At 42.9% G+C, this 22,497-nt stretch overlaps 1 protein-coding gene across 1 annotated transcript in view; it reads right to left on the reverse strand.

The window, feature by feature from the left end:
- Window positions 1–22,497, reverse strand: part of FRAS1 (Fraser extracellular matrix complex subunit 1) — a 593,853-nt gene that overhangs the window by 358,161 nt on the left and 213,195 nt on the right. Inside the window, exon 3 of the mRNA XM_013004822.2 lies at window positions 925–1,032. Within this exon, the coding sequence (XP_012860276.2) occupies window positions 925–1,032 (108 nt within the window). The remainder of the gene's footprint in view (window positions 1–924; window positions 1,033–22,497) is intronic.

The following is a 22,497-nucleotide window of genomic DNA, read 5'->3' on the forward strand; positions in this document are numbered from 1 at the left end:
CTTCTCCAAGGAGTTTCAAATGTTCAAATTTAAAGCTTAAGCTTCCCACCTCCCCACCCCCTCTTTTTAAGAATAGATTCACTTTTAAAAAGAAAAGAGTCAACACCTGGGGAGAAAATTATCCTAATAAAATAGAAGTGTAGTCAGGAAAAAAAAGAAGAAAATTTTTATCAGAGTGGAATGGAGGAATGATCATTCATAGGCTTGGTCAAATACAGGGACATTTCTGAATCAAAGTTCCCTAAGTCCTGGGGCTTCTGTTGGGCAGGTAATCTAGTCAGAGGCACACAAAAGGAGGCTTTTAGAAAAATCATCCTCAAGGAGTCCATGTTGGCCTTTCATGCACTCAACACACAAAGTCTGTGGCTAGCAGCAGTAGCTTTGGCACCTGTTAGACCTGGGATCGAATCTCTGGCCCGTCGTGATTAACATTATAACCAGAGAGCCCAGCCAGTTCCCCTTCAGGAACACCCCTTTGTGCAGAGTAGAACTGAAGCTCTGTAGGGGGTTCAAGGCCATGACCTTGTGGAAACAGAGCGCCAGGCCTATCCGTCCACAGCATCTTTGGGCGAGTTCAAACTGCCAACCCTTTAGCTGGTAGCTGCCTATTTAATCCAAGGACACCTGTGTACATTGCTTAAAGTCTCCAACCTTCACTTTCCTTACCTGCAAAGGCAGAGGAGATACAGTTGATGATATTAAGTGGGGGACATTTCGGAAATCTTTAACCCAGTGCCTTGAGTAAATGCTCAATAAGTAGAAATTAAGATATTCTTAGATATGCTACTTTTAGATTCTCTTTAGCATTTCAAAAAGTTTCCAGTTAAGGGACTGGGCTCCAAAATCAAAAACAGCTGAGTACAAAAATGCAAAAACTGTCACCGGCTTTCCCAATCTCTTTAAAATACAATTAGGAGACCATACCTTCTCAAAGGCACACTGAGGGTTTCTGCAAACAGCAGGTTTACAGATAACGATATCACCATGGCAACGGCAGTTCTGGCATGAATCGGGCTTCCAAATTGTGGCATCCTGCGAAGAAGCATAAGCTCGGAGTTAAAAACTGATCAGTCAAGGTATGAGCACACAGAAGCAGCCCCATCCACCGCCCCACTGGCGGCACAATTAAAAGGCAAAGGAAAGTCACAGGCATGTATGGTACTTGCTGGGCACTGATTAAGCCCCACGGGGCAATAAAAGCAGGATAATTCATTTCAGGACAGTCAACCCACGGAGTCGAAGACAAGGGCATGCTGCAGAGAGTTGTCGATACCCTGAGTAAAAACCATCGATTGGCCTGAAATCTCGGGAGGACAAGCCTTTCCCTGACTTGAAGTTTCTTTGCTGTTAACTAGCAGAGACCATCCAAGCATGTTTCAAGGAAAATGACTCTTAGACTAAGACCAGTGAGCATCGTACAGCAGGAGTTACCTCTATAAACACCCACAACTTCCCTTTCCCGTTCTTTGATACCATCCCCTCTTGACATTCATCAGAAACAAACAAGATCTGAATAAGTAGTTCTTTATTTTTTCAGGTTGATCAACCAACACACATGTAGTGTGGCTACTACATGCTCAATTGTGTGCTAGGCAAACCTCCGCCACTTGATTCCACCTCATGGCAATACCTTATGTTGCAGAGTAGAACCGCACGCCCTATGATATTCAAGGCTGTGACCCTCTGGATGCAGATCACCAGGCCTTTCTTCTGAGGCACCCCTAGGTGGGTTTGGATCACAAGTCTTTCAGTGGAACACGTAAGTGATTTGTAAGTATGGCACCATCCCTAAGAACCTCAGAAATTATGTTGGATAATTAGCATGAGGACGTGTGTATATACACATATATATTGTTGTGAGGTGCCATTGAGTCGGTTCTGACTCAGAGTGACTCTCTGTACAACAAGACGCCACCCAGTCTGGCACCCTCACAACCGTTCTGAAGTTTGAGCCCACTGTTGCAGCCACTGTGTCAATCCGTCCAGTGGAGGGTTCCTGGTTTTTGCTGCCCCTCCACCTCACCAAGCATGATGTCCTTTTCCAGGACTGGTCTCTCCTGGCAGTATGTCCAACGAATGTGAGACAAAGTTTCTCCATCCTTAATCTCTAAAGAATATTCTGGCTGTACTTCTTCCAAGGGATATGATTTTGATGGTACTATGTTATTTTTCCACAAAATGAAGAAGGAATCTAGGCTTAGTGCAAAGAAGTCTCAGACACTTCTTTCATTGCCCGTGATGCTGGGTGCCTAGTCCAACTGTGCCCATCTGTGGCGTCGCTTTGAACCCAATTAGTACAGAGATCCCATCAAGGGCTTTGTTTCCCTCCTTTAAAAGGCTGCTCTACCGACAAATTGAAGACATAAAGACACCAAACATGGCAGTAGAATGTAGCTTTCCCTGGTTTTCTGAACCCAAATTCCTTCTGTATGCGGGTTTCATGTAAGTCATATGGTTTGGATAACCTTTGAACACTAAAGCTCATGGCAATCTGCTTCCTTGGATGACAGGCTTGAAAAAGCTTGTTGTTGGGAGGAGGGGAGGTTCAACTCTGTCCTATAGAGTCACCTACCACGTGTTGGAATTGACTCCATAGCAACGGGTTTGGTTTTTGGTTCACATTATTCTCTGTTTAAACCTACCCAGGGGCTCATCACGTTACCTGCAATGGGGAAAACACAGACTCCATAAACTGGCAGCAGCCTCTCTCTGGTCTTGGCAGAGCTTCCCACCCTCCTGAGACGTTCATTCCTCCACTACAACTTGGTGTGGGCAGTCACAAAACAAAACATAACCAGACACATAGCCACTGGGTCGATTCCGTTTTATGGCAGAGCCGGGTTTCACAGGGTAGAATTGCGCCATAGGATTTTTTTGACTATAACCCGGAGCCTCGGGTGGTGCGGTGTACACTCAACGACTGCTAGCTGAAAGGGCGAAAGTTTTAATTCTCCCAGAGGTACCTTGGAGGGCAGGCTTGGCAATCTGCTCCTGAAGGGCCACAGCCTGGCAAACCCGTGGGAACACAGTTCCACTCTGCACTCGGAAGCAGCTATGAGCTGGCATCGACTTGACGGCAACCATAACTACACTCTTGATGGAAGCAGATCGCCAGGTCTTTCCTCCAAGGTGCCACCTGGAGAGTGGGACTCGCCCAAATTTCCTACCACTTGTACCACCTTTTGGAAACTCTCAGCCTCTCATTCTCTGGACCTGTTCCTGGGATTGCCCCTGTCCTGACTCCCCCAGAGTGTAAACCAGCACTTTTCTTTCAAGCTTCAAGCTAAAACAAGAACCATTTCCCAGGTGATGTAGTGGTTACGCACTGGGCTGATAACCACAAGGTCAACAGTTCGAAACCACCCGCTGATCCTAGACAGGGCAGCTGTTGGACACCCACAGGGGCAGAGCTGTCCGGTCTTATTGGGATGCTCTGAGTTGAAAATGACTCAATGGCAGAGAGTTTGAGGTTTTTAACCCTATACCCCTGGCTCCCCCTCAGGGTGAAGCTCTTCACCACTTCTCTGTGGTTCCCGTTCCTTGCTCACAAGATGACCCTTGACTACACTCATTTACACTTCTGTCTGCCTTGCAGAAGTAGACTTCAAGTCTCTTACAGAGGGACTGTCCATGGCTGGATGTAATGTAGACCCTTAATAAGCGCAGCGCTAGCTGTTCAGAAATTGCTTCCTACGTCCACTGCCATCAAGTTGATTCTGACTCATAGTGACCTTGTAAGGGCAGAATAGTACTGCTCCATAGAGTTTCCAAGACTGAAAATCTTTACAGGATCAGACAGCCTCATCATTCTCCTAAGGAGTAGTTGATAGGTTTGAACCACTGACCTTGTAGTTAGCACTCCAATTTAACCTACTGTGCCACCAAGGCTCCTAGGAGTTGCTTATTGTTGCTAGGTGCCATGAAGTTGGTTCTGACTCATTGAAATTCTATGTACAAAATGAAACACTGCTCGGTCCCACACAATCCTAACAATTGTTCTTATGTTTGGGCCCATTGTTACAGCCGCTGTGTCAATCCATTTTGTCAAAGGCCTTCCCTTTTTGGCTGCCCCTCGACTTTCCAAGCATGGTGTCTCTCTCCAGGCACTGGTCTCTCCTGACATGTCCTAAGTTCATGAGACCAAGTCTCGTGATACTTACCTCTAAGGAGCATTCTGGCTGTACTTCTAACGAGACAGCTTTGTTTTTTTTTTGGCAGTCCATGGTACTACAACATTCTTCTCCAGCCCCATAATTCAAACGTTTCAGTTCTTCTCTGGTCTTCCTTGGTCAACATCCATCTTTCACATGCTTAGGAGGCCACTGAAAACACCATGGCTTGGGTCAGGCTCATCTGAGTGCTCAAAGTAACATCTTTACTTTGCAACACTTTAAGGCGGTCTTGTGCATCAGATTTACCCATAGCAACGTGTCCGTTGATCTCTTGATGCCTGCTTCCATGCGAACTGATTGGGGATCCAAGCAAGACAAAAATCCACGACAACCCCTATCTTTTCTCCATTTATCGCAATGTTACTACTGGTCCAGTTTGTGAGAGTTGCTGTTTCATTTGCATTGAGTTGCTTAATGAAGTTTTTAGGTTTGGGGTGGGTTTTTTTCCCCCCTCCTTCTTTGTAGACTCTCACCTTTTTTCTCAGCCAACTGACGTTGTACTAAAATACTTTGCAGGAGAAATAAGAGAGGTTTCTAGATTTCTTGTACCGTCCTCCTGGGAGGGCACTAAGCTAGCCAAAGACCAGCACTTCTGACTTAAGCTGGGAGGAGCTGGGCCGCTGATGGATGTTAGGAATAGATTCTGTCACACGGAAAAGGACAAAAATCAATACTTAGAGCCGATTTATGTGTCCACACACGTGCAAAGTTGAGGGCATCTGTTTAAATTGAGAAATGCTAATTCCTAACGTTTGAGCGATTGTGCTTCAAACCAAGAGACCGCTCCTACGTCATTTAGGAGATATGAAACGGATCTTAGGTGTGCCTGGGAAACCTGATGGGACAAATGGTTCACGTGCTTTGCTGCTAGTGAAACGTAAAGGTTTGAACCCACATAGAAGTGACCCCAAAGGCCAATCTAGCAATCTACTGGAAGACAAACAAGCCATTGGAATTATGGAGCACACAGTTCTACCCTGACACTCTGGGGGCTCCATGGATTGGAGTGGACTCAAGGAAAACAGGCTTGGTTTGATTTCACGGCACAACTACATTCCCAGTGTCAGATTCACACAAAAAATTGCATCAACATGAATGAGAGTCACAATCTGGCTTGGAATTCCTGTGAAATTCTTTCTCTTGACAGTTATAGCACATTTCTCTGAAACTGGCGATTGCATGCTAGCTACCGTCTACTCTTAATCCAAACAGAGAATAATGACAAGAAAGGTGAGGAAAAAACCAAATTGCATTCCAAAGCACTACATAATAAATACATTTTTCCTGCCAATTTCAAGAAAATAGGATAGAGATTTGATAAAAGTGACAATTTTATGAAGCCAGCTGACTGCTGGTTATTGATCACGCAGCTAATGATGATCACTTTTTAAGTAAGATGTGCACATCGCAGGAGACGTACGTGGCTTTGCAGGTTCTCCTGGCCTCTGTCATCATCTCAGAAATTTGGACTCAGAAGAGGGAAGCAGCTCTGAGCCAATGCGATGCAAAGCACGTCTAGGCAGCACAACACCACAGCACAACGTGCTGACACCGTTATTATTACTTCTGCTTAACAGATGAGGAAACAGGATGAGAGAATAGAGTCATTTTGCCAAGTTGATAAAGCTTTTATAGAACCTAAGAATGCACACTCTAAAGCCAAACTACTTCATGTGAATCCCAGCATCATTTACTAACTGTTGAGTCTGTTAACAAACTAAACCATCTATGTCCCACGTTCTTCACCGGGAAAGTAGAGGATGATACATTTTTTTTAATTAAACAGCTTTATTGAATATATTTTACATATCATATGACTAACTAGTACAATCATCTCCACAATTAATTTTGGAACATTTACTTCTTTCTTTTTGTTGTTGTTGTCATGTGTATCTTTTTTAAACATTTATTTATCTTTTAAATCTATTATTAATTGGGAATAAATACATGTATCATATCATTCCATAGTTCAATTACATCAAACAGTAATGGACGATTGCTACCACAATTCGTTTCCAAACATTCTTTTCCTTCCTGGACTCCTTGACATTGTCTCCCTTCTGTCCTTATAGGTTCATCAGTCCTGAGTTTCATATACAGAAAAATGTATAACACAACTTATAGCACAAGAGGGTGACCCTCCCCACCCCCAATGACAAGACGCCTCTGAGATAAACTCTAATATGAACAAACAAAACAAAAATACAGATAATGTTGAAATCTCGTCATTAGCTCTCCACTTCCCAACAAACTTCTCCACCATTACCTCCCCACCTCCCATCCCCCACCTTCATCCCCCCGCAAGAAACCATCGATGCAGTCACTGTCTCTATAGCCCTACCCATCCTGGATTTCACATGCAGGGAAAATGAAGACACTGCGCTGTGTGCTAGCAAGACGATTCACATCTCTGGTCTGTGGCCAGAGGGGATTCACTGGAGGCTTAGTCTATGTGTGGCCCCTCCATTTGAAGAGTGCAACATACTTAGTAAAGGTCCAATACAGGCAGTCTGTTTATTATGGTAAAATATGGACAAACAACAAAATATTTGCCATTTCTATCATTTTTACACATACAGTTTGAAGACGCTCCACCATGCTAGACAGCCACCACGACAATCCATTTCCAATGCTCACTCTTAATATAAACACCTTTCCTTAATAACTCTTCCTTCTCCCTCTCACCTAACCCTGGCTTTCGAACTGTGTCACAGGTATTCAGCCAATGCCTTCTAAGCAGTCCCTTTTGTCGGGGTGAAAACTATTCCGTAATTACCTTGATGTCTCTCTCACCTTCTCATGCTAGTCTGCACAGGTAAAATGTCACAGGCAGGCAGCATTACTAAAGAAGGTCCCTAACACTCAACAGAACCCTGGTGGCACAATGGTTACACTCTCGGACAAAAGTCCGTGGTTTAAACCCCCTACCCACTCCATGGAAGAAAGCTGTGCCAAGTCCCCGAGGAATGCCAACGAGGGACTGGGGGCCAGGGCGTGGAAAACACCCATAAAGGTCAACAGACGGACCTGGAACCGCGGTTTTTGCTGTTGGTTTTTCTTTTACTCTATTTATTTCTTTGTTTTGTTGTATTAGTTATTGTTGATTTAGTTTTTGTTTTTTTATGTTCTGCTCTGCTTTGATTTTGCACATATTATTGTCTATGAATGTCTATTGGACAAGATAGATGGGATGAACAATTCAGAGGAGAGAGCAACGGGACCCACAGTTCCAGGGGGATACGGAGAGGGAAATACAGGTAATGTTGAACACTCATTGTCTTCAGCTCTTCACTTCCCACAGCCTTCTCCGCCAGACCCACCCCGTCTCCCTGCACCTCCTCCCAAAGAAACCTTACAAGACTTACTATCAACCCTTTCTTTCGGTCTGCTGACTCGATATATCCCTTCCATCTTGTTTCAGTCTGGAGAAAGACAATATGGTCAGCCACACAGGTCAGTGAAAACGGGGAGACCTCCAAAGAGAGAGACCAGCACCTGGCTGTGACCGCAGTTCAACTACGAACAACTCTGAGACGGGACAGAGCGACGCACTTCACTATGGGACCTATCAGTCTATGATTAGTCAAGAGAGGCTGTCCTGTTTCAGGCTGACTAGCTTATCCCCTTCACCTCGCAGAGTGCCTGCATTCTGGAAAACTAATCAATGACACAACTCTCAGCAAGCACTGTCCATGAGGAAGCTAAATATCCAAGGGAGTTTGGGTACCCTGGTTATGCTCTGAAGCTTAGAAAATCTTTCAGTGGTCTCACTGTGAAATACCCCAAATGTTAAATGTCCTTGCTTCATTGATGTCAAATGAACTATATTTGAAGAAATGTTCTTCATCTAAGTACTGCACCTACCAAAAAAAAAACAATGTTTCTTAACTTAATGTCCTCAGGAAAGCAATAATTTATGGCTAATTTTAAATAAAATGTGCCCTTTACCAAGGCCTGGATGGATGGCCATTTATTTTTCAGGTCTAAAACTTTACGAATCAATTTCTATGGTCCCATAAAATTGCTTTATGAAGGTAGCGATCCTAGAGTTTCTCAATAGCTAAAACTTTGGATAAAGCCATAATGTCCAAAGAAATAACATTGTAAAGCAAGCATTACAGATTCCCTGTGTGACTACTGCACTTGTGCCGAAACTCTGTGCCAAGGAGATGTTCTTCAAACAGCTTCTCACCGAGATAAAGAGTAAATGATTGGGTTGTGACAAACCTAAAAAGGCAACAAAGATATGATGTTTCGACGGCTTTTAACTTTTAATAATAGAAAAATAAAATGATCGTACGGCCTTCATCCACAAATGCCCCAAGTTCAAAACAAGAAGCTCTTAAAAAACCCAACTCATTTCACTTGGTTTAATGCTTATTTAGCATTTGATTAATGCTAAAAATAATATACGCTTCCTCATCAGTACTGAAATTTCTGGGCAAAATTATTTACAGTATTTCATAAAAGCAGTACATCACCTGTCAACATAAATTTTCTCCCATCTGAGTCGTATAATAACCCTACTTTAATTATTGATTAATTCACCTGATTCTATATTCCCTTGGCTTCTTAGACCAAAAATTACAAAGAAGGAATGGAACTCCCTAAGAGCTGCTTTCTCCCGTTACAAAACAGCACAAAGGATAGACTGTCCTTTTGTTATACAGATGTAGTTATGCGCCTAAACACAGAATGTGTAAGTGGACAGATCAATAAGTACATAGGGGGTCGTTCCAGTGTGGAGATTGGTTTCAAGTGATGATTACTAGGAGTTGTCTTCCTTTACCTTTATCTGTTTTTTTCAACAATAAAAATGTGTTACTTATGTGGTCTTTTTGAATGAATTTTAAAATATAAGGCAGAAGAGCAAAAGAGATGGGGCTTCCTTCCTCCCGAACTATAGATGGCCAGTGCCTGCACTTTGCAGTGGAAGTGACACAGGAACAGGCAGAAGGCAGTATAATGAAGTCCCACACATACCTAATAGGTAGCCATGGATGGGTTATCTGAATGCCTTGAGCTATCTCAGTGAAACTTTTAAAATATTAACTGCGTTCCCTAATTGTCCTTCAAAGCAATGAAAGGGCCTCCGTAGTAATCTGGGCCTCGTGTCTTCATTTCTGGAGGCTCATTCTCCTGACAAGTCTGGTGTTCTGGAAAGATAATCCATAAAAGAGGGTTCTTTGACCCAGCTCCAGTTCGGGCACAGAAATAATGGCCCTTGTTTGTCAGGGAACCATAAAGAAATGAATCAATAGCTTTCATAAGGTTATTTTAGAGTTCAATTCTTTTCCCAAGTGCCCTTCCTCAGACAGCTTAGATAAACAAGACCTTTTTCACTGGGTTTCATTTTAAAAAGTCCATGTAGAGCTCCTCATTCTGCCCCAAATAAAAAGGAGCAGAGGACCCTTAATATTGAGAAAAGATAGGCGTCCTTGTATTTACATTAAGTTACCTCCTTTTCAGAGAAATACAAGGTAATGACAAAAGAGAAAATACTGGCTCTCACCTCCTATTTGAGACCTATTTCAATGAAGACTTGATCCATAGAACACCCCACAGGGAGGGGTCTTTTGTTTTTCACATCAAGGATCCACAGTGTCCCCATTTCAGCATCCCAGAGTGATCTGCTTGTGTTAGAGCTTCTCCAGCTGTCTTAAAATGACAAACCTGAAGACATCAGCTACAAGAATATCAGTTTGGATATAGAAACAACAGCATGAATCACAGATGAAAAGATAGCTGCTATATATAACTGAAAAATGTCTTTGTTCAGCGGGCTGACAAGAGACCTTGAACAGCATGGCAAGTTAACAAAACTTCTGTTCTGTTCGAAGAGTTCTGGATCAGGAGCAAAGGTAAGGAGGCCTGATGGCAGTGTCGGGTAAGTGGTGCAAGGTGAGAGATTCAAACTCACCAGCTGCTCCAAGGGAGAAAGTTGAGGCTGTCAACTTTCTGTAAAGATTTATAGTTTTGGAATAGATCCAATGGCAGTAAGATGAGTAAGGATGAAGGCCAAGAAAAGGGAAGAAAGGGAATGTGCATTTAGCTACTTCCAAGTATTGTTAGTGCTCTAAGTCCTTCATATGCATGAGATCTCCCTACTCCTCACAGCTTCCTGGGAAGAGGGCATCCCAGTACTCTTTAATAAAAGAGGAGAGGGAATCTGAAAAGGCTGAATGAACTGAGACACAAAGCTAGTGCCTGTAGACTTCAGATTCAAATGCACCAATTTTGTTTTTCCCTACCACGCTGCATTACATAATACAGTAAAGCCTTAAGTTAGAGACCCGTATTACCATTTCATATCATTCTGACTTCCGATGTCTCACTTTAATAGACCAACAGAGGGAGGCAGATGCAAACATGATTACCTACATATGAAGGGATTAAGGGGCACTGTGAACTTAAATGACTTACCTGTGCCCCCAAAGGTTCTGCTGCCACCCCTCTGGATCTAACTCCCTTATGTCCTCCAGGTCTTTGTTTTAATAACACTTTCTCAGAAGGACTTCTCAGCCCAGTCAATATTCCCCTTCAGCACAATCTCATTGTTCCTCTTACTTTCACAAAACCATTAAAGTTTTGTTTGTGCACAAAGAAAAACGACGAAGAGGCAATCTTCTGTGCTCCAGGCTCTTCTCCACATGCATGTCTCGCTTCTATTCTTTGCTAGAACTTTCTGAGAGACTTGGAGGGAGGGCTGCAAATGGCTGATGTGCTCTTCTACTAACCAAATAATTGGATGGTGGAGTCCACCCCAAGCCCCTCCAAGCCAAACTTACTGCCATCAAGCTGACTCAACTCGTACCAACCCTAGATGGGGTTTCTGAGGCTGTGAGGCTTTATGGGAGTGGAAAACTTTATCTTTGTCTCATAGAGCAGCCGATGTGTCTGACTTGTCAACCCCTAGTTACTCCTCCAACATTTACCCAATCGCGTCCTCCCAGAGGTGCCTCAGAAGAAAGGCCTGGTATTCTACCTCCTCAGTATCACAGCTACTGAAAATCCTGTGAGCACTGTACACGGGGCCACCATGCATCAGAACTGATCTGACAGCAACTGTTTTCATTTTTAAAGCCAGAAAATGAACAACAAAAATACTTTTGAGATAGAGAATACAAAGGAGCTTCAAAAAGTTCACAGGAAAATTCCACTATCTTTACATTACATTGTTTCCATGAACTTTTTGATGCCCCCTGGTACCATCATGCCCATTTTACAGACATAGTAATCAAGGGTCAGAAAGGCTAAGTAATATTCCCAAAGTACTATTGTAAGTGATGGAATCTATATTTGAATCTGTGATCACTAGATACTGAAGCTTATGGTTTTCCCATGCTACCCAACTCTATACCTCTAGCCTTTGTCTAAGAACACAAGGCCCTCGCCCACTCAAGCAGCAGTATCACGTGGTAGAGTGGGTAGATATGGCAGCCACTTAAAAATACCCATTGGACCACTTCCTTTTGCTTTTCTGAGTCTGTTTCCTCAAATGTAAATGAAGGATGACATCACATGGCTGTAATGGTGAAAGAAGCTACTGGATGTTAAGTACATAGGCACTCAATAACTGTTCATTTTGAGTGTGGTCCTTTCCACAGTCTTCACCTGTTGACCATGATTTTTTTCTGTGACAGAATGGAATGTCGTGGCATTTAGAGCTGTAGAAAATTCCTCAGAATTACCAGTATCCAAGATAAGGAGCAGCAAAGTAAATTCCAGAGCTTAAATGTTTACAAATTATTATGCTATAGAGGGATATGGGGGAACTATATCCCTAGAATATATATATATATAATATATATATACACACACACACACATATATATATATACATTTTTAAAAGTCTATTCTAGATACAGAATAAAATTAAATATCCAGAGAATGTGCTACACATTCCAAATTTCAAAGGAACAAAAGCACAAGCTTAGCTCTGTAATGCTTCTATTTTTTTAAGCCCAGCTTTCCATTAGCTTATAGCACATTCTTGTTATAGTAAAAAAGCTTAACCCAAGAATACACAAATGACAAAATAACCCTCATAAATTTCTAGAGATGCTAGCCACAGAAAAAAAGGCTCCATAATGAATAAAAAGTCAGCCTCATATTTTTACTTTAAGTAATCTCGAGACTAAGAAGATTCTAGCTTAGTTTGTGTGTAAATTACCATTTTTCTCTATCAATTCAGCTCCCAAAGGCATCATTTCACATTTCTAAGGCACATGGCTGGGTGTATGTGCAGGGGATTCAACATTCCAAGTGTTTACATATGTGGTGGTCAGATTTTGTGTCAACTTGGCTCTGGTGAGAGTGCTTGGGTTGAGTCCATTCTATCAATCATGGGGTGTGGCCTTTTAATAAGGACAGTAAGGAATGTTTTCTTCTCTCTTGCCCTTACCTTTCTTTTTTTTTGCTAGGACTCTGTGTCTGTCTCTAGTGGTGACCCATTGGGCCGTCTGACCCTGAGAGTTATTGGTGCCCTGCCATGTTTCCACTGACCTGGACTCAAGATTCTACCCACTGGCCTCTGATCTTGTTGGGTCCAGCTTCACCTTTCTGAATCATTGGCCTTTGGCTACGTGAGTCTGAAGAGGGCATCGAACCCATGGACTTAAGCTGGACTGGGATGAGATGCCTTCTTGATATAAATTTACCTCATGTATAAAGTTATTTCTTATATATATGAATATCATTGGTTTTGCTTCTCGAGATGACCCAGTCTAACACAGCATGGGGAATTAATTTACAATTATACCATTATCTCTCATATTAAACATATTTAGTCTTCCTCCCCTTCTTGATCATTATCATTCATTTTATAATTTGTTGTCTACTTGTCTATTTCCCTTTGCAAGAGTAGGGATAATGTCTTTCATATATAGGTAGCTTTGTTTTTTTCATCATGATGGAAATACAGCAGGTACTTAATTAACACTTTAAAATAAATAAATGGGCGGATGAATGGTCTGAAATTTAAAGAATCGCTAGTTGTTTTTGTAGCTGCTGGGGAGTTGAAATGCAGACACCAGCACTTCATTCACTGTGCTGTCCTTTGAAGACCTAGGTGCTGCAGCAGCCACTTCACTCTGCAGGGTTGGAGATCCTGCTTCTAGACTTAGGACCCTTTCTTTTCTGACTGAGTGCTGGTCTGGTCTACCTGACGCAATTGCATGCCCACAAGCTGCAGTTGTGTCACATCATTTGACCGCCTACTATGGGTCTTCAACCCTTAACTTTTCCAGCCAGTTGTTCACAGTTACCCTAATTAAACTGGTTCTCCAGTAATGGTGGGGAGTTCCAGGACACCTGTATTTCTGACTTGCTAGCGAACTACCTACCTAACTAGCTAAGGGATGCAAACGAAGAGACGCATAAGACGAGGTCCAGGAGAGCCCAGTACAGAACTTCTGGGTTCTCAAGGACACTTTTCCAGGTCACCAGACGACAGCGTACAGAGTTGCTGTTTGTCTTAATTCATTATATAGGCATGAGTGATTCCATACTTGATCAGGCAACTTACCTCAATATCCAGCCCATCCCCAGAGGTCTAGAAGCTATCACAAGCAGTTACTTCTGGGGTGGCCAGCCCCTACTCAGCATGAGACTCCTTATTAGCATAAACAGTGAGGTCTGGTTCAAACTCTTGACACTCTAGGCACACAAGCAATTCCAAGGGTTTAAAGATTACCTCGTAGGACTCAGGAATAATGAGCAAGTTTTTGGGGTAAAGTAACTACTCAACCTAAAGCTCTATCAAGTTTAAGTGCGCCACAGTGCTCGTGTTAGCTGGTGAGAGGCAAATAGAATAAAGAATACACGTTGTACTCTCTAAGATGACCACCAGAGTAATAGAAAATGTGTACGACTGCCAAGCTAACAAGTAGGAAAGTAAAATACTGGATAAATCCAAGCCAGGTGGGTGGGGAGAGGGGAGGGGGGTTAAACAAGAACAGAAATGACAAGTAGTATGACAGTAGGTATCAGTCTAGGAGCACTAGTGGTGTAGGGACTAACTAGTGGTGTAGGGACTAAAGTGCTTGGTTGCTAACCAACAGGTTAGTAGTTTGAATCCATCAGTCACTCCTTAAAAGAAAGATACAGCTGTCTGATTCCATAATGATTACAGCCGTGGAGACCACATGTGGTAGCAGCTCTACTGTGTCCTGCAGGGCAGAGTGGGTCAGACTACATCTGATGGCCACAGGTTTTGCTTGTTTTAAACATAAATTGGAAAACATCAGTAATTGCACTAAAAGTAAACATTAAAAGATAAAGATTGTCAAAGAGGATAAAAGCAGTAGGTATAATAAAGTCAAAAACTATCATGGTAGAACATGTGCTAAATTTCTATAAGAAACAAACACCAACAGACCATGTATATTTGTAAATTGCTGAAGAGACCTCTTTAGTGTCCTAAAAAGCGAAGATGTTAATCTGATGACCAAGGTCCAAAGCCGTGCTATTCCCAGTGGATGATGAATGCAATAACTGGGGCAAGGAACAGGGGAGACTGACGAAGAACACATGGGAACTCTGGTATTGATGAAGAATGTTGAATAAACCACGAAATGCCAAACGAGCAAACAAATCTGTCTTGGAAGAAGTACAACCAGAATGTTCCTTAGAAACCAGGCTGGTGGGACATCATCTTACGTACTGTAGACATATTATCAACAAGGACCAGTCCCTAGAGAAGAATTCATGGTTGGTAGAGGCTCACTTAAAAGCATGGACCCCTCAGGAAAATGGATCGACAACATGGCTGCAGCAAAGCTCCAAATCAAACTCACAACCACAACACAAAGCCAACCGACACAGAGTTTCCAAGGCTGTAAAGCTTTATGGGATCAAACAGTCTCCACTTTCTCCTGTGGAGTGGCTGGTGAATTTGAACCATCAACCTTTGGGTTAGCAGTTCAACACTTCAATGACAGCACCGCCAAGGCTCTTTGTGTCTGCAACCATAGGCCCCAATACACCTACTATTGTACGGATGGCACAGAACCTTTCACTCTGTTACACAGCTGTGAGCCAGGACTGACTCCCGAACAACACGTCTCATACGCCTTCACTCAAAATAGAATGTTAGAGACCAAATTCTTCAACAGTTCAATCATTTACTGAGAATTTACTTATGTGAAGCAGCATGGGAGATCTAGAAATATACACACAACCCAGGCCCTCACATCTTCCCTTCAACTTGAGGTCGTGGAAGAAACTCTGGGCTGAGGGTCAGAAACTGGATTCTAGCCCAGGCTTTTCCTTTTCCAGCCCGAGCCTCAGATTTCTCCTCCGGAAAATTCAGAGATCACGTTATATCTTCCACGAACTGGAGTGAATTTTGGAGTCACAGACTTCTGGGCATAAATCAAACTCTCTATTCATTAGCTGTAGATCCTTAAGCTAAAGACAAGGGGAGTTCCAAGAGTTCATGGAAAAATTCCAGTGTCTTTTAATTCCAGTTTTTTAAAGTCTCTTCATAATTATCTTGTCTGAGCCTCAGTTTCCTTTTATCCAAAATAAAAAGATACAAAAACCAGAATAACAAGTTTATAAAGTAGAAAGAGGTTCGCATTCCTCGGTGTTCAGACCTTCCCACGTATTGCAGCCACCTCGCTCCATGTCCTGTTTCTCACCCTACGCTGAATATGTAGAGCAGTTCATCTTCTGCTGAACGTCTTACATGAATTTCATGTCCATGCTCATCAATACACAACCACTCGTAACCTGCAAACTAGTTAGCCTACTTCTCAAAATACAATACCCATACAAAGTTTTAAACATACACACACACACACACACACATCTTCCCAGATAACCTTGAGATGTCCATTTTCAAATGCCATTACCCAAGTCTTATGTCCATAGCTACTATTTTGTAATCAACCATTACATGCTAGGTCCTGTGCTTGATAAATCATTCAATTAATGAATTTTAATTATCACTGCCACCCCCCAAAAAAGAAAAGTAAACATGAAATAAATCTGCTTTACATAAAAAGAAATTTGAAAAAGATGGAGCAAAAGAAACAAACCAACTTAGAATATTATTTGGTCAATTATCACTAACTGGGGAAGCCAGACTTTGAAACCAGGACAGTTTGGTTGGAAGAGCCAGGCTGTTTCGACCGAAAATGACGCTTAGTTCCTGAGAGAGCTGCTCTCAACAGGTTTGGGCATAATTCACTGATAACCCTAATTGACCCTGGCGGCTGCTGCTGCTGCTGCCACCTCTACCCCATCTCTCTGCTGCAGGCAGGATTTCTAGGAGAGAGAGTATCAAGAGAAAGGGCAGAAGGCACTCTGCCATGATCTTACTCTTAATATCTCCCTCAAGGTATTACCTTTTTAAGGAATTAAGAACAGTCCCCCTTTTGGAAATATTTGAGGAATATTTGCATAAAAATGATAACATAATAATTATAAACATAATGGTTCTAGGTAACACTACTAAAACCCATCTCCTTAATCTTCAAATGATAGATCCTGGGTGGTATAGTGGTTACAAGTTGGACTGTTATCCACAAAGTCAGCAGTTCGAAACCACCAGGTGGTCCGAGGGAGAAAGCTGAGGTTTTCTACTGTCATAAAGAGTTACCACAGGCACAGTTCTACCCTGTCTCAAAGGGTCACTATGACTCAGAATCAACTTGAGGGCAGTGAGAACCTTCCAATGAGTTCTTTGGTGGCAAAGATGGCTAAACCCTCAACTGTGGATGAAAGGCTGGCGGTTCAAAGCCAACCAGAGGTGTCTTGGGGAAAAAAGGACTGGTGATCTGCTTCCAAGAAGTCCCAGCCATGAAGACCCTGTGTACGCCATGCACTGCTACGGAGTGGCAGTCACCTCTAAAGCCTGCTGTTCACCTCGGCAAGACAAGAGTGCGATGCTTCTTTGCTGCTGCCATTGCCACTTCCTGGGTTCAAAGGGGAACCCTGGTGGTGTCGTGGTGACGCCCTGGGCTGCACGATGCACATGGTCAGCAATTTAAAACCACAAGCAGCTCCAAGGGAGAAAGGCTGGGCTTTCTGCTCCCGTAAACAGGGATGTTCTAAGAACCCACAGGGAGTCCTTGAGTCAGCACTGACTCAATGGCAGCGAGTTTGGTTTGTTTTTTTGCTTTGTTTTTTAATTCAAAGTAGAAATATTCTTCCCATTTCTAAATCAGAGACAATAAATTGGTTCTATCACACTTGCAAACTCTGGAATAACTGGGTGAAACGCTGTTTGCGAAGAAGATTCTGAAGTTCTGTACAGGCAGCTTAACTGGGCAAGATCACCATTGTCTGCCACAGGGTCAAGGTTCTGGTTGGGGGTTAAAAGTACCAAAGTAGTATGTTCCCACATGCTAGAGCCAATATCAGTGAGATAAGGTATTGTTCTTCATGGTCACATGATGCATGAAGTAAAATAGGGGTGAGGGCAATTCTAAAAGAAAAGAGGTGAGGAAGGGAAGAAAGCAAGGAAGCCAGCTAACAGGCTAGCCCAGAAATGTCAGCATGATCAACTTTAACAATATACAAATCAATTACATTTACTTTTCTTTTTTCCATGAAGCTACTCAACTCTTTCCAAAAATGTAAACCTTGCCTCATTCATAACTTGTTTATAAAAGGGGCTTCTGTTCTGCATCAACTACTGTTCCCAAGAACATCCTGGCATGGGCCACAGTTGGCATCTGAGCTTAGCATCTTCATCCACCCCCAAGCCCAAGACCAAGGGGCCCCACCCCCACTAGAAACCAGGAGGAAATGAAGTGCTGGTACTGAAGGCAATGACATATTGACTAAGTACTTAGACCCAGCAATCCACTCCTGCAGTCAGTGAAATAATACAGTGGTTATACTCTCTAACAACTCAAGAATGCTTCATTGAATTTGCTTCAAGCCTCGCAGTTTGCCAGGAAGCCACTGAAGAGAAGCAGGTATTGGGTGTCTCCGAGGAACACCTTCCCAGGGTTCATTGTTAAACACAGAGGCAGAACCCCAGGCAATTACACTTCTGGTACAATTACTAGCCTCATCCACTCCCTGCCAAGTGAGGAGACTTGGCAGCTGAATAATACAGCTTTCATTTTCCATGTCCACTCCAATTAGCTGACAGTACTAGTCAATTGGCTGAATAAAATAAAATGCAGAGGAAGTTGAAAGGCCTCTATGTGGTTTGCAGAGCACAATGATGAGATGGAAGGGACTAACAGATTTAGGGGAGCCCCTGCAACAAAAGGCTTGGCCACAGACAGCCCACAAGCGGGACGCATGCTCTAAAGGGGGCCCTGGAGAGATTTAAGCAGAGCGGCTGTCTAACGGCAAAGGAATTTTTGTTTGTTTTACTAATGGCAAGGGAATTTAATTGCTGCCCCTCTACTTGCTTGATGCAAAAGCTAGCTGGGATTTATTAACATCGCATCGTGTATACATGCAAGAGCAAACATTCTCTTGAGAACTTCTGTCGTCTCCAGTCCTGCCCTGCAGTCAACATTTACAGAGAAGTTACTATGTGCAAAGTCCCACTAGTGCTTAGGAGCTGTTAAAGAAACAATGAGTTTCAGGGGATCTCGCCAGAGAGATGAAAGATGCACGCATGCGTGCGCACGCACACACACGAGACAAGCATGAGACCCTACAGAAGACAGTGGACCGGTAACTCTGAATGACAACTACTGGAATCTGCTGACCACTGCCAGCCAGTCAGGAGGATCGATGAATCCCACTGGGAGATCCTAATAGATTCCACTGCAGTCCTCACAGGCTCCAGCTTCATTAGAGCGCAATAATACTTCCAGAGCTAAGCAGAACCTGCACATATCCCAGGCCCAGTTACAGTTCAGGTGGGACCAAGACAAAACCCACAGCTCTCCCCTGCTTGCCCAAGTTCTTCCAGAGTGTGTAAAGGGCTAATTACTGCAGTTGTATACAACCTGGGAGAGATTTCTCTAGCCAAATTGTGGAGCCTGAGATTTCCAGCACCCCTTGGGGAGTGGTTCCCGGAAAAGGGTCTATATTATCATTTGTTTCCTGGGCTTTCTCCAAAATATACTAGTTCAGCCTTTCTACCACTTTTGGCCCTCAGATGACCTTTCATAGGATCGGAAGGGCCGTGGAGCCTGGTCTGAAAGGCGAAGGTCACATGAAGAAAAGAGGAAGCATTCATTCGCTCATCGGGGTTTGTGACCCACTTCAGGAGCACTCCTGCAGTCTCTCAACTTTCAAAAGAAAAATATGTCCAGGAACCACATTGTCCAAAGCATACTGGGTATTCAACATGGACCCCATTCGGAAAGAGGGAGGACAGTAAGTTACACAATGCAAAGAATGCAATGAGGCTTGGCAAGGACAGGGAGAAAGACAGGGCTTTGGTCAGCAGTTCCAATCCACTAGCAGCTCCTGGGGAGAAAGCCTGGACTTCCCACTCCAGTAAACAGGTACGGAAACCACAATAGGTGGCAGGAGGCAGTAGTGAGTTTGCTTTCTGTTGTGGTTGGGTCTATTCCTGTAGCGCTACTTTCCAAAACTCACAGGGGCAGTTCTACCTGCCCTGTGGGATCAGTATGAGTCGGAATCAACTGCAGGAGGGCAGTGAGTGTTTTTCAGTTTGGTAAGAAAGGACAACAGCATTTGGGGAAGAAGGACCCTTTCCAACATATCAAAAGGTTTCCCTCAGAGGAAACAGGCGCCTATGCCACGCAAACTAACCAGCTTCCTTTTTTGGCCGATGTGCGCACATGAAGACAACGCGCAAATGTTTAAAGCTTCTAACACCTAAGCAAAAGATAAAAAGGAACCCTCAGGTAATTTCTACTTCAACTATCAATTAATCAGCCCCAGCAGTTGTTTACAATCACATTAAATCTGCGTACCTATTTATCATAAGCAAGGACTTGTTACAGACAAGGGAAAACTTTTCTTAAAACACCAAAGAGGGCCACTGAAGAAATTTGGCGTTTTAACATTTTTATTGTAAGTCCTACACTTTGCAGTATGGAGCTTGACATTTCCATCGTAATTGAGTTGATAGGCACAGCCGGACAAGTTGAGATGAACTCCTAACTAACGCGGCCTGGCAAAGAGGCACCAGGAGAAACAACGGATGCACTAAGTCATGCTCCGGGACACAGTGCTCTCCTGTGCGGGCTGGCTCAGCTATCTTACCCTGGGACTGTACCCTGAACACGGTTAGCCCACACCAAACTCTGGAAATGCCCTGTGGGTGTTCTCCATTTGGATCCACTGCAGTAAACACCTTTTCTGCAACAGACAAATCACTACCGCAGTGAAAAACAGGACAATGGTTCTATAGATGGTAAACAAGATGTTTTTTTCTTTCTGTCTAGACTTACCTTAGCCTAAATTTAAGAGGGCCATTCTATTACCTGTGGCAACTACTCAACCTGTCCCCATAGTGAGAAAACAGCCACGGACAACAAGCAAATGAAGCAGCATGGCTGTGTTACTGATGGGCAGTGACATATAATGCTCATGTGTCGTGAAACGAACGTCAGCCAATGGAGGAATCATTTCATTACGTTTATTAGAGTAGCAGCAAAAGCAGGTCCCCCAACACGTTAACTTCCAAATGTGCAGCTTGCTGATGGGGTTAAGACACCGTAGAGTGGGTTCCAACTCTGTACAAGAGAACGAAGCACTGCCCATCCTGCCCCATCCTCACCATCCCGCTGTGTACGAGCCCAGGGAGGGTGCCTCAGTGTCAGTCCATCTCACGAAGCTCCTCCTCTTTCTCACCGATCCTCTACCGAGTATGCAGTCTTGCCACCCGCACTTCCCAAGCACGTCTGGCTGCACATCTTCCAGAGCAGAGGCGTCCGTTCTTCTGGAAGGCCACAAGGCAGTCCATATTCTTCTCCAGCACCAGGATTCAAAATTCTTCATTGCTCTTCCTCACTCTGGTCCACTTTTCCCATGCACGCGACATGACACAAAGTACCGTCGCGCAAGTCAGGCACACCTGAGTCCTCAAGGTGACATTTTTGAGTTTTAACCCTTCAGAGATTTTGTTTCTCTTTGTGGCAGATCTGCCTGATGCAGCACATCACTGGATTTCTTGAATGCTGCTTCCATGGGCACAGGTAAGGGAACCGAATAAAACAAAACCTTGACAACTTCAATAGTTCCGCATTGATCAAGAGGCTGCTTATTAGTCCAGTTGTGAAGATTTCTATTTTCTTAACATTAAGGTGTAATCCATACAGCACACAATAGACTTGGACCCTCATCAGTAAGTGCTCCAAGTCCTCGTGACTTTCTGCAAGCGAGGCTATTGTCATCTGCACAGCGTAGGTTGTTGATGAGTCTTCTTGTAATCTTGAGAATGTTTCTACCAGTCTTTTTTTTTAAGTAGACATCCAGGTCCTTCTTCCTACTTGCTATGGAAGTTCTGCGGAAAACCTTCACCCTGGGTGATCCCGCTGCCATTTGAATGACCGGTAGCATAGCTCATAGCACAACAGGACAAACTGAAAGAGGAGTAAATTACAGCCCTGAGGTAATTATCCTGATATCTCAAGTAAACTCTGGCGCAAGCTTAACCTTCTCAACAAAGGCCACTTTTGTTTCTGAAGGATGAAAGAGATATATATTTTGCATAAACACATCTTTAAATTTTCCATGTGATTTAGATGTTTAATAAATGTGGGACCTGACAAGTAGCTATTCCAAGAGATATTTTATATGTAGCTCTGCTTAACAGTAATGTTTGTCCTTCAATATAGTTGATACCAACATTACCCATGATTCACTGTTGTTATTTCTAAAAGAAAAAGCGAAGAAGAAATGTATTATTTGTGGTTCTAAACCACCCTTTATAAATGGGTAATACATTTTTGTTTAAAAATGTTTTAATGTCTTGATTTTCTAAAATAATGGGTGTTTGGTGTAAAGTACTAAATATATTCATAAAAATCCAAGCAGAAATCATTTGCTAATAGAAATGGCCTTAAATGAGGTAGAGCTTCATTTTAAAACAAAAAAGATACTTCATTCTGATAATAAATGTATAAATAGGGCCACAATTCACAAATATGTTAATTATTCTTCCCTAATAAGAACATTAAATAGCATTTGGTTTATAGCATTTAGAAAAATCATCTTTAGGAGGAGAAAAAGAAAAATCTGCAAAAGACTGTAATTATCTGAGACATACTTCCTGAATGATACATAAACTGAAATTCCACCACAGAGAAAATGAATCCTGAAGCGAATCCTGTGAGGTTAAAAGAAATGGTGCATTTTTGCTTTGGTAATTTAGATTTTTTTTCTTGTTAAATGTCACTTATTAAAATGATCAATAAAGAATTCACATTAA

The sequence above is a fragment of the Echinops telfairi genome, unplaced genomic scaffold, assembly GCF_000313985.2.
Source record: "Echinops telfairi isolate 266 unplaced genomic scaffold, ASM31398v2 ScPeMD7_7468;HRSCAF=8506_0, whole genome shotgun sequence".
NCBI classification, from domain to species: Eukaryota; Metazoa; Chordata; class Mammalia; order Afrosoricida; family Tenrecidae; genus Echinops; species Echinops telfairi.